The sequence below is a fragment of the Zingiber officinale genome, chromosome 1B (assembly GCF_018446385.1).
Source record: "Zingiber officinale cultivar Zhangliang chromosome 1B, Zo_v1.1, whole genome shotgun sequence".
NCBI lineage: Eukaryota > Viridiplantae > Streptophyta > Magnoliopsida > Zingiberales > Zingiberaceae > Zingiber > Zingiber officinale.
The window spans coordinates 127,268,733-127,285,415 of NC_055986.1; the positions used below are offsets into that span (position 1 = coordinate 127,268,733).

The 16,683-nt window shown below is 36.0% G+C and overlaps 2 protein-coding genes and 1 pseudogene across 5 annotated transcripts; 1 reads left to right on the forward strand and 2 right to left on the reverse strand.

Annotated features, from left to right (window-relative positions):
- Nucleotides 1–97: 97 nt before the first annotated feature.
- Nucleotides 98–2,911, forward strand: LOC121978197 (protein LOW PSII ACCUMULATION 1, chloroplastic-like). Of its 2 annotated transcripts, XM_042530583.1 has the most exons (5): nt 98–429; nt 816–1,391; nt 1,577–1,627; nt 1,828–1,992; nt 2,489–2,911. In XM_042530583.1, the coding sequence occupies exons 1-4, from the start codon at nt 197–199 to the stop codon at nt 1,967–1,969; spliced, it is 1,002 nt and encodes a 333-aa protein (XP_042386517.1). In that variant the 5' UTR covers nt 98–196; the 3' UTR covers nt 1,970–1,992; nt 2,489–2,911. The 2 variants fall into 2 exon arrangements, with proteins under 2 accessions (XP_042386517.1, XP_042386511.1); XM_042530577.1 differs by lacking the exon at nt 2,489–2,911 and having other exon boundaries at nt 1,828–2,102.
- LOC121978210 (ubiquitin-conjugating enzyme E2 4-like) lies at nt 2,512–8,499 on the reverse strand. 3 transcript variants are annotated; one of them, XM_042530594.1, is made up of 7 exons: nt 8,271–8,499; nt 8,101–8,180; nt 7,513–7,627; nt 7,306–7,358; nt 7,055–7,123; nt 4,337–4,420; nt 2,512–2,792 (listed from the first exon to the last, which is right to left on the reverse strand). In XM_042530594.1, the coding sequence occupies exons 1-7, from the start codon at nt 8,312–8,314 to the stop codon at nt 2,662–2,664; spliced, it is 576 nt and encodes a 191-aa protein (XP_042386528.1). In that variant the 5' UTR covers nt 8,315–8,499; the 3' UTR covers nt 2,512–2,661. The 3 variants fall into 3 exon arrangements, with proteins under 3 accessions (XP_042386528.1, XP_042386524.1, XP_042386533.1); XM_042530590.1 differs by having other exon boundaries at nt 7,055–7,183; nt 8,271–8,491; XM_042530599.1 differs by lacking the exon at nt 4,337–4,420 and having other exon boundaries at nt 7,055–7,183; nt 8,271–8,479.
- An 898-nt stretch (nt 8,500–9,397) lies between these two features.
- Nucleotides 9,398–9,575, reverse strand: LOC121993965 (annotated as a pseudogene).
- Nucleotides 9,576–16,683: the final 7,108 nt, after the last annotated feature.

The following is a 16,683-nucleotide window of genomic DNA, read 5'->3' on the forward strand; positions in this document are numbered from 1 at the left end:
TAACAAAATATTTTGATGATTATTTCAATTAAAAAAATTGTCAGTTAAAAAGAAAAAAAAATTGTTAATTAAAATGTTTATATATATATATATATAAGCCACAATTTTTATATGACACAATAACCTTAGCCACACGACGTACTTCAGCTGCCGCGGTGCGTGGCCGGGGAAGGAGGAGCGGGCCGAGAGATCGGCCATGGCTGCTGCGGCGCTCGTCTCTTTCCTCGGCGCAAACGCTGTTCCTCATCGCCTTCGCCACTTTACCCACTCCCCGCTTCCAACATCTCAATCTATCGGAAGATGGAGGGGCTCTTCCTCTTCTGTTTTTCCCTCTTCCCTGGTGCTGCGGTTTCGCTTGATCAGGAAACGGCGGCCCTGCTATATCCGCCTCTCAGCTGCCAACAAACCCTCTCCTTCAACAGAGATCAGGTAATTCTTAGATCCTCGTCTCTGTTTCGAGCAAATTATATCTGTAATTCTGGGACAAGAAAATTTAATAGGGCTTTTTACCCATGTTTCATGGAAAATTTTGTGGCGCGTTTTGTAACTCATTAGAAGATTTATTAAGTCGCTGTGAACTATTTGTAGTTCTACTTTCCGTTAGATTTTCATTCACGAATCTTAGTTGCTGCAAATGTCTTTTCTTTCCATTGTTGATTTCAATTAGTTCTATTTTCCTTGTATATATATATATTTTTATCTCTCTGTGTACATATGAATTTCTACTCTGCAAAGTGTGCAAAGAATAATGGCTATTTATATAATTCATAAAGTAATGTCTCCTTGCGGTTAAATTTCATCTTTCTTTAATACAGTTCAACAGCAAAGATCAGAAGTGAAGTCCTCTCGCCTTTTCGTACGGTGCGGATGTTCTTCTATCTCGTGTTCATTGCGAGTGGTTCCTTAGGAGGACTGATCTCACTCGCGCAATTGGTTCCTGCTCTAGGCGATACATCAAGAGCAGCAAATCTCCCTGAGATGCTGAAGAGTTTTGGGATAGATCTTGGAGCTGTTCTATTCTTTGGATCTCTTTATACAAGAGAAAACAATGCTAAAAATGCTCAGATAGCAAAGTTATCTAGAGAGGAGAGCCTCTCAAAACTGAAGCTGCGGGTGGATGACAATAAAACCATCTCAATTGGTGATCTGAGGGGAGTTGCACGTCTGGTCATTCTTGCTGGTCCTGCCTCATACATTACTGACTCATTTTTGCGTAGTAAACCCTATGTCGAAGGACTGGTGGAACGAGGAGTTCTCATCGTACCTTTCGCTACAGATGGAAATGCACCCACATTTGAGTTTGAAGAGATTGGTGATGAGGATCAGAAGGTTGACGACAGAAAGAAGAGGCTTTGGCAGCTTACTCCTCTTTACACTTCTGAGTGGGCCAAGTAAGGGATAGTAATTGGAAGCTGAAGTTTTGGTTTTTCCAGAAAATTTGGCCTTAAGAAAGTTTGTGTATCCTATACATGTTTGTGTGCTAAGAATTGATCCTTCAGAGAATGAAACGTGTTTGTTGTGCTGCACCTTCACTTTTGAGTTCCAGGAACTAACCCTCCTTGTGCTTATCATGCAGATGGGTGGAGGAACAAAAGAAGCTGGCAAATGTCGAACTCGGGTCTCCAGTGTGAGTTTTCTAGTTTGTTTTATCTCTAACCAGTCTCTAGGAAATTGAGGAACATCTGTTTATGTGCCTTTATTTGTCTGTCTAGTCTTGCAAAGTTTCATTAACTACCATCATGAGTAAGCTTTTTTGTTCTTACTACTGATTGTGCAGCCTATACTTTTAACTTGGCCGAGTTCTGTCCTTAATCATTCAATTTGCAGTTATCTCTCTTTGCGAATGGATGGACGAGTTCGGGGTAGTGGTGTTGGCTACCCTCCTTGGAATGCTTTAGTTGCACAGTTGCCACCAGTGCAAGGGCTTTGGACAGGTCTTCTTGATGGCATGGATGGAAGAGTCCTTTAGATCTCATCCTCTCCTTACTGATGGTTAGTTAACCTGCATCAGTTTTCTTTTTTCCTTCCTCTGGAGATTTGCCTTCTTCTTGTCAGTGGAGTTCATGTTTATAATCTGATTATAAATGGTGACTGTTTAAGTATTCTCTCTGTCTTATGAATATGAAAGCTCACATTAAGAAACACAATTCAGAACCCAAAATTAATATAAATCGTGAAACAAGAAACTTGGTAGAGCAGCTTCACAATGCCTAATTGCAGGAAAAACATTGGTCTTTTTTTTTACTTGCTGTACAGACTGGATTTGTTAAAATCGAGTAAAACTATTTATATTGAGAAAGATTGAAAACAATGAAAACGCTTCCACAGAATCAAAAGAAAAGCCACACGCAATTAAAACTAACAAGAAAAACTAAAGTCGAGCATCTCCCTAAACAGTGTTTAGGGCATTTCGCGATCAAGTCAAACTGTGGCCTTGCTCTTTTAATAGAGATGGAAAGATTTAATAATGTTTGTTGATTGATTGCAGAAATGATGACGTGATGCATCAAATATTCAATGATCGTTAGATCCATTAATCCAACAGACATAAACAACTTGATGATTAGTATTGCTTATTTACAGTAGCGGCACATGAAATGAAGAGTTTGATATTTCCAGTAGCTGGTACAGAGACAATGTACAATCAACAGGCAATGTTCATCAAGGATCAGGTTTCCCAACCACTTGTTCATCACTAGAATCGTATTCATCTTCGCTCAGCTCTTCATCACTTGATTTCTCTCCCAGGGAAGCCTCTACATCTTCAGGCTTGGCGTATTTTTGACAGTATTCTGGATGATATTAAAAAGGGGAATCAGAAACTAAAGATGTAAAAGAACAAGTCAGCATCATCACAGATTTAACTTTTTCTACTGAACATTAAATGCATCAGCTCCGATTTAGCCCGTCATTCCATCACAGCATAGTAAAGGATGAGAATTAGATTAACAACATTTCGTTACCGTCCCTTTCTCAAGTTTTATTATTCAGGTAGAATGATATTTTAATTAATTCCAAGTATTTAAAACAAACAAAGGAACTTTGTGTTTGAAATTTAATAATTGTAATGAAACGAGAGTCGTGTCATCTACTTTACCCCCAAGTAATTATTCAGATTGTTATTCAGGTACCCACAGTTCGATCCCCAACTATGATGAATTTGCAAAAAAATTTCCTCCAAATGAGGCGCAACCAAAATATGTTGGACTTCTTGGCCGCCTGTCACAAATGCTTCCCGATTTACCTGATAGTCGGTGGAAAATTTTTGTAGGACTGGACCGATCAACCCAGGGCTAGTCAATGAGACTAACTGGATTTATCTTTTTTTTTTACGTTACCCCCACAAGTTGACACAGTTGGTATTTATATGGATAGTTGTTCTAATAGATCTTGGAGTCAATTCTCAATAGATACATAATGCCTTGCTAAGTGTCTGACCTCCCATACAAAGGGTCGTTGTGCTAGGATAAATGTTCCATGTGATTTACCTCATTCCAAAGAGTGTGAGGTTGCCTTGGAAAGACCGCTAAAGTGACGATTTCACCTTTACTCCAATGATTGAATTATTTGTCGGTAATTGTAAGTGACAGAACATTTTCTCAATTTCCCAAACATCTAAGGATCGAGTCCCAACTTCGACAAATTAATGGATAGATTTTTCTTTTGGCCGATTGACCTAAGAACGCTGGATTAATGGGTTGTCCACTGCGAGTACTTCCCGATTTATTCTGATACCCATTGAAAAACTTTTGTGAGTCGGGCAAGTCACTCCTAGGATTAGTCGACGTATGCTAGATACCTAATATCAACTTGAAAAAATAAAAAAATATATTAAATTATTTATCGATTGAATTTGTTCCTGAGCCAAGTCTAAGGGATTTGGATGTTTTAGTGGTCCTATGCGATAATTAGCAAGGAAAATGATAGACTGAAAGTAAACTGACGATGTGTGGTTGACATGTGTCCTTTAAACTAAAATAAAACAGATAAGAGTAAGACTATATGACCGTATTTTGTCAAGTAATGGACTTTTAGGAAACATGCACAATAGTATAACAGAGACAACAATGGATTTTTAGAGTTACTAAAGAAGTTGCAATAAAAAAAATACTATTGGTGTTGCTCTAATGCATGATTAATTGAGAGAAAATATGTCAAAGATGACTAATAAATTCTTTTACTACAAGTCAAAAGATTATAGTAGAATATGTGAAGTGTAAAGAGAGAAATCAAACAAAATTCTAGTAAACATAAAGAAAAATTATTTTAAAAATTCAGATACCACTAGTGTTCTACTATTGCTAAACTGTCTAATGGAGTAATAAGATTCATGTACCTGATCTCAAATATTTGGGAGACATAACTTGATGTTGACAATGAGTTAAATAGATTAGAGTTGACGGCATGAGGGGTAAAAGGCCTAAAGGGAGACAAGAGAAAAAATCTATTTAGATCAGGATAAAAATTACTTAATGTTTAATTGAAGCATAAGATCAATGTAGCCGATCCCAAATAATTGATACTCATAGCTTGTTGATTGTATTTTCCTACTCTAGTCATTCTATTACTTGGTTTCTATATGTATTTTTGAAGGTTTCTATATTATAATATTTGGACAGGTGATTCATTTTAACTTTTCTCAAAAAGAAAGCATTCCCTCTAGGCAAAAAGGCAGATCGTATTATAAACTACATGATCAATTAGGAAACAACTTAGAACTCCAGAACTCCATCTTGTTTACTTGCTAAACAATTCTATGAAGCATCACAACACCAAGTGTTGGAACATTGGTTTCACCTTTATGGTTAGATCTCTAATCATATTTTATTGATGATTTAGCAATGCACTTCAAATTAGGAGCTTTTGTCTTTGATAATCTCCTTGAATGTGTAGAGGTTCAAGATTTTGGAGATTGAGGTGATCTACCATAGACAATGAACTCAATGAACTGAGCATGGAGTTGTGTGGAGCTTCAAGTTCAAGGATGTTTTGTCAATCTTGGAGATGTACCCAAACACCCATGCCAATGTTTTGGATTGTGATCCTTTGTGTTTATTTTTTTAGTAGGTAGGAATTGTTATCTGGAAAACCTCATCCTAGTAGTAAGCAGTCTAAGACTTAGGCAGCCTCGATCAAATGTAGCCTTTAGGATGAAGGTGGGTAGCATAACCTGAACTTTTTGACCTAAGAAAAGTGGTCGATAGGTAGACAAGCTTGGATGCCTAAGCCTATAGAAATTAAGGGGGCGTTTGGTTCTCTCCTAGGAATCGGAATGGGAATGGGTATCATAGTATTATGGAATGGGAATGGGTATGAGCTTGGGTATCATTCTTAAAAATGATGTTTGGTTAGTTAAATATTTTCAATCGGAATAAACCTAAATTTCCTTTTTTACCCTTATAGGAAAATAAGAGAAAAATTAGATGGGAGAGAAAGTATGTTAGGAAAAAATGAAGAGAAAGAGAGTATGATCAGAGAAAATGAGGAGAGAGTGCATGATAGGAAAGATTGAGAAGAGAAAAAGTATGATGAGAGAGAAAGTATGATGAGAGAGAAAGAGTGATGGGAAAAAATGAAGAGAGAGAAAGTGAAAGAGTGAGGAGAGAGAAAGTGGGTTGAGAGAGAAAGAGTGATGGAAAAAATTGAAGAGAGAGAAAGTATGATGAGAGAAAATGAGAGACTGAGGAGAGAGAAAATATGCTGAGAGAGAAAGAGCGATGGAAAAATTGAAGAGAGAGAAAGTATTATGAGAGAAAATGAAAAAGTGAGGAGAGAGAAAGTATGATGAGAGAGAAAGTGGGTTGAGAGAGAAAGAATGATGGGAAAAAATGAAGAGAGAGAAAGTGTGATGAGAGAAAATGCGAGACTAGGAGAGAGAAAATATGATGAGAGAGAAAGTTGCTTAGAGAAAAAGTGTGATTAGAGAAAATAAAGAGAGAGTGTGCGATGAGAGAGAATAAAGAGAGAGAAAATGTGATGAGAGAAAATGAGGAGAGAGAGTATGATGAGAGAGAAAGTACGATGAGAGAGAAAATATGATGAAAAAATAAATAGAAAGTGTGTAATGGGAGAGAAAGTGTGATAGAAGAGAATGAAGAGAGAGAAAATAAGGAGAGAGAGTATATGATGGGATAGAATATAGAGAGAGAATGAGGAGAGAGAAAGTATCTTGAGAGAAAAAATGTGATGATAAAATAAGAAGAGAGAAAATATGATGAGAGAGAGAGTGTGTGAAATTTAAATAAAATTGAACAAATATACTAAGGGTATTTTTGTCTAAAAGTTAATTCACAATCCTATTCCATCAAAACCCAAGGGAGGGGGTGGGTTTCATCCATACCCAAATTTTTGGGTTTCATTGCAAAATCTTGATTCCATTCCCATTAACCAAACACAAGGTTTGGGAATGAATCCATTCCCTCATTCCCAAACCCATAAACCAAACGTCACCTAAGTTGGGTCTTGTGAGTTGACCCTAGGTTGGCTGAGGCAACTTAAGATTTTTGTAGGTCGACCTTAAATTCCAGTTGGGTTCCAACAGTTGAGGAAGTCAGGGCTGGTTTGACCCACAGAACATAGTTGCTTGAGTTTCAATATAAAAGCATATATTCTCACAAAATTTCCATTCATTCTCCATCTTTACTGAAGTTCCAATAGGTCACCAAGGGACCTGGGAAGCAAATCTAGACCTACGGGATCCTATACAAGTTGCAAACTTTGATTTTCAGTTTTGGAGCTGATTCCATTGAAATTCATTTGCAGGTTAGTCTCATTCGAGGAAAATGCATCTTAAGTGATAGCTTCCCAAATTAGTATCCAGGTTTCAAAGCAGTTCATATACTCTTGCCTGCATGTTTAAATGAATAAACACTACGTTGAGAAGGCTATGGACGTCACATAATGTGTTGTTTCTCTGTTTCAAAACCAATCCAAAATTCATTCCAACTGCAACTTCATAGGAAACTAAGCAAAAAGGAGATTGATATCGAAGGGATTAGAAACAAGCAACTAGTATCCAAAGTCTATGATAAAATATTTTAAAGCACAAAATTACCTTTCACTTTCTGCTCATAAGCAGGTCGATCACGCATCATTAATGCTGCAGCCTCCCCATTTAATGGGTCTGAAGGATTTGGATATAAAAGGAGTTGTGGAAGAAAAACCTCAAATACATTAACAAGATCTGGCAGATATTGCAGATTAGTACACATAACATACTCAGAATCAGCTATTTTTCTATTATGCACACTCCATATGAGCCAATCATAAAGTAGGATGAAAAAAGTAAGGGGAATGTTATATTACCAAACATGGGACTCCAAGTTTGGTTGATTACATCCAAACAAACTGAACCAGACCTGTAAATTTGCAGGACAAAACAGTCAATTGCCTAAAGTCCAGTGCTAAAAGTTTGTTGAATAAAAATATGTTGTTAACACAACAACAGTTGGCTACATTGAGACATGATTTTGGAAAAACAATTAATTAACACAAAATAACACGTACACTCACATCTCATCTACATTAGGATGATACATCTTATTGATAAATCCAATGGACGGAGATTTGTAAGGATAAGCATCTGGTAATTCCACCCTTACCCTCCAAACACCTCCTTGATAAAGGCCTGTCATGAGCAACAACCAACTTACCTGATCAACAGTGAACTACACCAAAAAGTAATCGTAGTAATCAAAGAGTGTTGATAGAAAACTACATAAAGCACCCATTAGAAGATTAACTAGAAGTGTTGCATACCCGAACTAAAGAATTGTAGTTGATCAAGAAACCACAACTACCAAGACTATTACCAAAAGGATTTTTCTTTCTCCTTTTGAAAAGGAGGAATCAAAACTTAGAAATGAAGAAGTGCGTTCTCTGAACGTCTTGAACAATAAACAAGATATTAATGGAGAAAGAAATCAGAAATTGTAGGTGGAGGCAGTTTCTAGTCCATCTTCCACACGATTTTCGAAGTTTGCTATCAGTAACCTCTCAGTTAACACAGATCCACAAGCGAAAATAATCTCCCAAAAAAATTCAGAAGATCCTGAAGAACCGAAACAAGACGATTAGATTCACAAGTAACAGAAAACATACTTTCGTTGGGGCCATGGAAATCCACTAAGAATTCCTGAATCCCATCGTTCAACATCTCCACCTTATAGTCACTCATCATCCTACAAAAACCCCCCCCAAAATCAAAATGGGGAACCCAAAGAAATTCGATATTTATCAGATGAAGCCGGTTTCTTATTCAAAAGATCTACAGTTTCATCAGGTCCATCTCGCGGCGCTTGCTGGGGGACGACATGTTGATCCAGCTGCCTCGAGAAATCGCGAGGCGAAGGGGACGAGATCGGCGCGTCGGTCTAAAAATTCCTCCTTTTAGGGCCTTCTCTTCCTTGAAAGAAGGCGAGCAAATCAGGAAAAAGGGTTTCCAAGACGACAAAGGAAAGCAAGACACGCTAAAAGTAAAACAGAGATGCGTTTTTTAAAGGCAAATCCAAGGGATTCCACATTTCCACTCCAAACTAACAACAAATACAGTTTTACAATTTAACTTCGCAATTTCCACATGTGTCCAAAACTTTTATATATATATATATATATATATATATATATATATATATATATATATATATATATATATATATATATATATATATATATCCAAACCACTAGCTACCGCTTGCTCGTCGGCCTTCCGCTAGACGTCCGGCCATCGTCCACCCATCGTCGACGGTCGCCCATCGACAACGGCCGTCAGCCCAAACCAAAACTACAACCTACAAGGAATCTGAACCCCAAGGGTTTCAGCGCAATTCTGGCCGCGATCTAGTCGTCATCCAGTCGGAATTCGATCGCGAGAAGATTCCGACCGAATTTCGGCCAGATCGCAATCGGATTCCGGTGGGATCGTGACCGAATTCCGATTGGATCGCGGTCGGATTCTGACCGGATCGCGAATGGATTCCAGCCGGATCGCAATCGGATTCCGACCAGATCACGACAAAAATCAGCAGTGCTGTGTCCGCTAGCGTCACGACCGATTCTGGCCACGAAACGGCCGAATTCCGACAGCGATCCGGCCGGAATCCGGTCACGATCGAATTCCGGACAGATCGTGGCCGGAATCAACAGTGCTGCTTTCGCTAGCATCGTGACCGATTCTAGCCACCATTCAGCTGGAATCCGAGCGCGATCTAGCCCATAAATATGAATACGTGTAAATTAGTACACTGTCTGAATTCTTTAATATATATATATATATTAAAAATTTTAGATAAATTATATTTATTTATTCTATATACTAGTCATCGCACACACGCGTTGCATGTGTAATATAATATATGAATACGTGTAAATTAGTACTCAAGTCCATAAATTGGACTTGGTAAGGTGCACTAGACCCATGCACTAGTGCAACCCAAGAGCGATACTCGAAAACCCCACAACAAGCTACTATAACAGACTCTCCCTCGTAAAAAATTAATTTAATTATTTATATTAGATATTAAACTGATAAGAGCAAATACTGCACTTGATCTTAGTAAAAAGGTTAAGAAAGATATGATTTCTAACGTTGTCGGCCTAAAGTATTTATAGAAAGTTCTCCGCTTGCGGTGTTGCCAATACTAAGATGTGGGACTAAAGAGAACTATGACAGTACATATTTTTTATATAAAAAATAACCAGATAAAATTACTAATAAGTTTTAAAATTATTTTATATTTATATATATATATATATATATATATATATATAAAAGAATGATACCTTGCACAACCGCGGAAGCATTCTGTTGGATCGAGATGTACGTGAGAGGGGGTGAATCAAGTGTCTGAAAAACTTTTCAAAAATTAAGTGAGCATCGGAAAATTAAAGCGGAATGAGAACACAAGAGAATCGGGAGGTTTTACTTGGTTCAGAGCCTTCGGCGACTCCTACTCCAAGACTCAGATCCCGCAAACCTATCGATGGGTAATCCACTAAAAACCACTTCTGGTACCTCCGGAAGAGGGAATTGAGTACAAAATAGATCGGTGAAGTGCAACAGACCGCACTTCCCATTTGTAGAAGTTAAGTACAATAAAAATATTACTGACACTTAGGATTGAAGTGGCTTGTTCGTATATCGATGTCGATTTGCCAGTGGCGATCAGAAGTCCTCGGAACAGTTGTAGGGCGCAGCAGCTTCTCAGCAGAGTCGTAGCAGGAGCCTGGAGCAGTCGATACCTCAAATGGACGCGTAGTAGCTCATATAAATGTTGTGTATTGAAACTTCCTCGAGACTGGCTTATATAGGGCATTGAAGGCGCCTCCAACATGAGAAAGTTGATCCCGAAGAGTACGGCCCCTATTCATGACTTCGTCCAAAGTTTATCCTACGGAAGGCGTCTTCCAAGAAGGCGCCTTCTATGAACAAAACGAAGGTGCCTTTCATTAAACTTGAAGGCGCCTTCGGACACTGTTCATCCGAAGGTAATTTTTGCTCCTTTATCTTGCAAAACAACGTTAGTCCAATAACCAAAAATGATAACCTGCAAGACAAATGTTAGCACAATAATAATGAGTAATATTAATTAATTTCTGTCCTCTCAGGACTAGGAGCTAGTCAAGGTCTCAGATTAGGAATCTGAAATGGACCTAACCTAGATCGACGCCTACTGTCCCCTTAACCGGGACACACCCTCACAAGGTCACTCTTCTCCAGTGACTTACCTTAACTTACCAACTTGTCAGACATCCGGTCAACCCGTAGACCTGTCTAGACTTCATGCCAACTATCCAGTCGGCCCGTTGACCTAGCTGGAGTTCTCGCCAGATATCTGGTCAGTCCATCGACCTATCTGGACTTCATACCTGCTATCTGGTCGGCCCGTTGACCTAGCTGGATTTCCTGTCAGATATCCGGTCGGCCTGTCGACCTATCTAGACTTCGTACTGCACACTTAATCATGTGGTTAGATCACAATAGAACCTAACTTAACTTATTTGTCATTCATCAAAACTTGAGTTAGATCGTTAGTGAAAATTGTATCAACAATCTCTCCATTTTTGATGCAATGACAACCTAGGTTAAGTTGGGAAAAAAAATATGCAAAGTAAGAATAAAAAAATATGAGAAAATTAGCTTTTGTTGTGGGGTTTAAGTTGTTCTGATTTTTCTTTTATTTGCTAACTTAATCTCTAACCCTCCCCCTTTGACATTCATTAAAAAGATATGAGTCAATAAGTAAGACAGTGAAACAAAAACTTGTTCAAAAAATAGGCAACAAAAATAAGGTTTAGAGTTATGGGAGATGTACTTTACAAAAAAAAATGAAGGTTTGCAAAACACTTGTAGTTTTTTTTTAAAACTAATTGTAAAGTTTAAATAGTTATTAAGAAAGTTTAAAGAAATAAGTTTTGCAAAAAAAAATTTAGGGATGAACCTTTTTCAAGATTTAAACTCTTAAAAGATTAATTTTTACAAAAGTGAATCTTTTTTAAAAAAATTCAAAGAAAAAACTTTTCAAGTTTGTTTAAAAGCAGTTTGCAAAAATTAAAGTAGTCAGTTTTCAAAATCATCAGAATTTTGTAAAATATTGGATATTTCAAAATGTGGCAATGATGATTTTCAAAATAGAAATTTGAAAAGTATAGGTGTGCTTTCGAAAAACATCTTTTAGAAATATTTTGAAAAAAAAATGTTTTTGAAAAATATAAATATGTTTAAAATATCTAATCAAAGTAAAAATTTGAAAGTCATTTTTAAATATCCTCCCCCTGAATCCGACATTATTTCAAATTAATCTAATCAGCTATAAATTATCCTTAACTATCTAACCGTTAGTTATTAACTAACTATAAGAAGATAACAGTGTTCACTTAGTTAGTCAGGTTAAGTTTTTTTATCCAGTTAGTGTTTGACTAACCTGGATTACTTAAGTTGATCACTATAAATTTGATATTTAACGCCCAGACTTATGTTGATGTACTGATATAAGCATCTTAAGTCCAGGCAACCTGCCTATATATCTCACCTCTTTCTAAGTTTGGTAATACAAAAACAAGGTAGCCTTAATGTGTTGGTGAGATGCTCAAGTCTTAAATCTATAGGTACATACTTTTTATGGAGTTGATATAGACTAAGGTTAAAATTGATTTTAAAAATTCTAAAAATAAGAGAATTTTGAGAAAAAATGTAAGAAAAAAAAATTTACCCTAGAATTTATAAATTATTCGAAAATAATTTAGAAAATATTAGTCCTAGTCTATGAAACACATTCCTAATTATCGATGTAAGTTGTTAAATTCACTTTCAGGGAGGAGTTTGCTGAATATGTCAGCTAAGTTTGACTTGGACTCAATATACTTGTGTTCAATGTCACCTTTACTGACATGATCCATGATAAAGTGGTGTCTAACTTCGATGTGTTTGGTTCTTGAATGATGCACAGAATATTTTGTTAAATTAATTGAGCTAACATTATCAATTAGTACTTTGTATTTGTAAAGTTTAGATTAAAATCTTTTAGAGTGTGCATCATCCATAATAATTATGCAACGCATTCTCGTATTGTTATATATTCTGCCTCAGTAGTAGATAAGACAACACAATGTTATTTTCTACTAAACCAGCTGACAAGTGATAGTTCAAGTAACTGGCATTCATCACTTGTACTCTTACGGTCTAGTTTACAGCCAGCATAGTTTGAGTCAGAGTAACCTATGAGTTCAAAGTTGAGTGTTCTAGGATACCAAATTCTTACATTTGATGTTCCTTTTAGATATCTGAAAATTCTTTTTACGTTATTTAAGTGGAATTTTTTAGTACAAGTTTGGTATCTAGCACGCATACTAACCGTAAATAAAATATCAGGTCGACTTGCGGTTAAGTATAAAAGACTACCTATCGCACTTCTATAGTATTTTAGATTTATGGATTTGCCATTTAGGTCATTATCTAAGGTTGTGTTAGTTATCATTGGTGTTTTTATTTCCTTGGTGTTTTTCATTCCAATTTTTTTAAGTAATTCCTTAATATACTTTTGTTAGTAAACATAGTCTCCTTCACTAATTTGTTTAATTTATAAATATAAAAAATAAGTTAGTTTACCTAATAAAATCATTTCAAATTCTTGTTCCATTAAGGTTATAAATTCTTGTAACAATTCTGAATTGGTTAAACCAAAGATTATGTCGTCAACATATATTTGGGCTATAAAGATATCTTGGTTGATTGATTTTACAAATAAAGTTGGATCAATTTGTCCTTGGTTGAATCCTTTGGAAATTAGGGAGGAGGTCAACCTTTCATACCAGGCCTTAGGTGTTTGTTTAAGACTATACAATACTTTCTTAAGTTTAAAAACATAGTCAGGATGATCTAAACTTTCAAACTCAGGTGGTTGACCTACATAAACTTCTTCTTTTATTAGCCGATTAAAAAAGGTGGATTTAACATCCATTTGATAAAGCTTAAATCCTTTATGGGTTGCATAGCTAAGTAGCATTCTAATAGACTCAAGTATAGCTACTAGGGCATATGTTTCATCATAGTCAAGTCCTTCTACTTGATTAAACCCTTTAGCCACTAATCTAGCCTTGTTTCTAATAATTTTTCTATTTTCACTTAGTTTATTTCTAAATACTCATTTTGTTTCTATTACCTTTTTATTGTTAGGCGGTGGTACTAAGTCTTAAACTTCGTTTCTTTCAAACTAGCTAGTTCTTCCTACATGGCTATGATCCAGTCTAGGTCAAGTAAGGATTCTACTATCATTTTGGGTTTAATTTTTGAGATCAAAGATATTTGACTTAAATTTCTAAAGAATGATTTAGTCTGAACTCTTAGGTCTGAGTCACCAATTATTTGGTCAATTAGATGTTTTGGGTTAGCCCTTAACGTTCTAGTAGGTTCATTTACTTGAGGTTGTTCTTCTTCTTCGTATTCGTGACTTAGGTTTTCACTGGCTCCCCCTTGACCTCGAACAAAATCAATAGTTTGAATCTGGGTTTGTTCTAAGTTTTGATTGGTCTCATCAAATTTTACATTTGAGGTTTCTTCAATTTTTAGTGTGACTTTGTTATATACTCTATAACCTCTACTGTTCGATGAATAGGCTATAAAGATTTCATTTTCTACTTTTGAGGTAAACTTTCCTAAGTGTTCTCTTGTATTTAGTATGTAGGTTAGGCATCCAAATACTTTAAAGTATTTAATATTAGGTTGTTTATTATAATAGAGTTCAAATGAGGTTTTATTATAAGTTTTACTTATTGTGATTCTGTTTTGTATATAGCAAGTTGTACTAACAGCTTCTACCCAAAAATATTTTGGTAGTTTATACTCATTTAGTATTGTCTTAGAGGCTTCAAGTAGAGTTCTGTTCTTTCTTTCTATTATTTTATTTTATTGGGGTGTTTTAGGACATGAAAATTCGTGATGATATCCACTTTCAAGGCAGAATTGATTAAAATTATGATTTCTAAATTCATCTCTGTTATTACTTCTGATTCTTTTAATTTTTTGTCTTTTTTATTTTCAATTTGTTTGTAAAAATTACTAAAGACTTCAAATATTTCATCTTTATTTTTTAAGAATTTTACTCAGGTGAATCTAGATTAATCATCTATTATTACCAGACAGTAAAGGCTTCCATTTATTGATTTGATTCCATGGGAGTCAAATAAGTCCAAGTGTAATAGTTCTAGTATAGAATTTTTTTGAAGTTAATTTATTGATTTGTGAGTTAACTTTGTTTGTTTTCCTTGTTGACAGACATTACAAATTGTTGAGTCTAAGTTGGATAACTTTGGTAAACCTCAACTAATCCATTTAATTTACTTAGATTTATAAAGTTTGTGTGTGACATTCTTTTATGTCATAACCAGGTTTCTTCTTTTTTTGTCAAGTGACACTCAAGTGAGGAATAAGTTAGGTTGATTGTGTTGGACCCCATGATTATTTTGGTGTGATCAACCAAGTTAAATTAGGTCCTATTTTGATTTAATCCCTGTGTCTAAGTGTGTAGGAGCTTAGAAGTATAGGAAGTCGAGCGGAAGACGCAGCTAACGAGAAGGATGACATGGGAAGAGAGTCGACGGGCTCAATGCATCCGAGGGATGAGGTGATGTGGAAGAGTACATCGGTGGACGAGAATACGTACGCGATGTTCGAGAGACGAGAAGCCGGAGAGAAAGCATGTTCGAGGAGAAGGTCAAAAATTGGGTTCGAGTGAGCCCTATTTCGGTTTACTGAAATCACCAAGGCGATGAGAGCAGCGAAAAATCCAAAGGAAGGCTTGGAGCTAGGCATACGTTGCTAGAGGTGCCTTCAAAGGGCATTGAAGGCGCCTCCTAGGCACCCCTGTGCGTCTCCACTTCCTTCAGACGGAAGGCACCTCCCATGAGCATGGAAGGCACCCTCCATAAGCATGGAAGGCACCCTCCATGAGCATGGAAGGTGCCTTCGACCAGGAGAAGTTATCGTTGGCAGTGGATAAAGCTTTATCCACTGCGCCTCATTGGAGGCGCTTTCAAGCTACGGATAGAATTTTCAGGAGTTATAAAAAAATCCCTGGAGCTAGGAAATAGAAGAACAGCTTCTGTAATCACTTTTGTAGTTATTTCTGAGCTTTCAGTGTGTGTAAAAGGCTTCTTCGCCTTTATATAAAGAGATTCTTAGTGAGCTTTTCAACCGCCTTGTATTAACAACCAACTATATTGTAATCAAGTAAATAGTGGTCTTTTACTTATTTCTTTAAGTTGTTAATTCTATTTTTGATTGTGTTTCTAGTTTAAGTCTAAGGATCGGGAAGGGGTTTTATTTTTTTATTTTAGGCAATTCACCCCCTCTTGTCGGCCCCGCTGTGCCAACAAATTGCATAGATATTGTCCTTCCTAAACCCTTTTAGTTTTATGGTAGGGTTATCTATGTGCTGAATCAAGCATTCAGAGGATAGGAACCTAATCTTATATCCTGAATCACACAATTGACTAATGATAAGAAGATTGTATTTGAGATTTTCAACAAGTAATACTTTCTTAATAGTAAAATCGGTTTTGAGTTCAATATTACCTATCCCAATTACTTTGAGTTTGCCATTGTTTCCAAATGCAACTATTTCTAAGCTTTTGTATGTTAATTGAGTGAATTTGGTGTGATCCCCAGACATGTGTTTGGAACAACCACTGTCTAATATCCACTTGGTTTCCTATAATAGGTAGGAGTTAAAAACCAATTTAGATTAAACTTGATTTGGAATTTGATTAGGGTGAATAAGTTAAGTTTAACTTTAAGTTTTAATTTTTAATTTTAGTTTTTAAGTTTAATCTTAATTTTAAGTTTTAAGTTTGATTTTTTTAATTTTTAATTTTAAATATAATTTTAAAGTCCTTAGTCATCTCACCCGATCTACGTTTTCAATCAAGGAATCTTATAATTTTGTGAGATGAGTTAATTTTAATTTCAGGGTTTAGTTTAACTTTGTGTTAGATTCATATTTAACTTTGGGTTCAATAAACAGATATTCTTTAGATAAACTTCTAGGTTATGGTGAGTCACCTGGACATCATTAGAGTTACCATGCCTTCAAGATTTTTCAAATAATCTTGTCCACTGAACTTAGTACAAAACCTTGGTCTAACTAGTTCGGATTTGTAAGAGGTAGCTTCAGTTAGTTCCACTAAGTC

What these genes read in the sequence shown, in the direction of transcription:
- LOC121978197 (XM_042530583.1), top strand. Translation starts at nt 197, where the DNA reads ATGGCTGCTGCGGCGCTCGTCTCTTTCCTCGGCGCAAACGCTGTTCCT. An exon ending in TACACTTCTGAGTGGGCCAA is followed by an intron (nt 1,392 to 1,576) that starts GTAAGGGATAGT and finishes CTTATCATGCAG; the next exon opens with ATGGGTGGAGGAACAAAAGA. An exon ending in GTCGAACTCGGGTCTCCAGT is followed by an intron (nt 1,628 to 1,827) that starts GTGAGTTTTCTA and finishes TTCAATTTGCAG; the next exon opens with TTATCTCTCTTTGCGAATGG.
- LOC121978210 (XM_042530590.1), bottom strand. Translation starts at nt 8,314, where the DNA reads ATGTCGTCCCCCAGCAAGCGCCGCGAGATGGACCTGATGAAACT. An exon ending in TTTCCATGGCCCCAACGAAA is followed by an intron (nt 7,628 to 8,100) that starts GTATGTTTTCTG and finishes TGCTCATGACAG; the next exon opens with GCCTTTATCAAGGAGGTGTT. An exon ending in CATCCTAATGTAGATGAGAT is followed by an intron (nt 7,359 to 7,512) that starts GTGAGTGTACGT and finishes GCAAATTTACAG; the next exon opens with GTCTGGTTCAGTTTGTTTGG.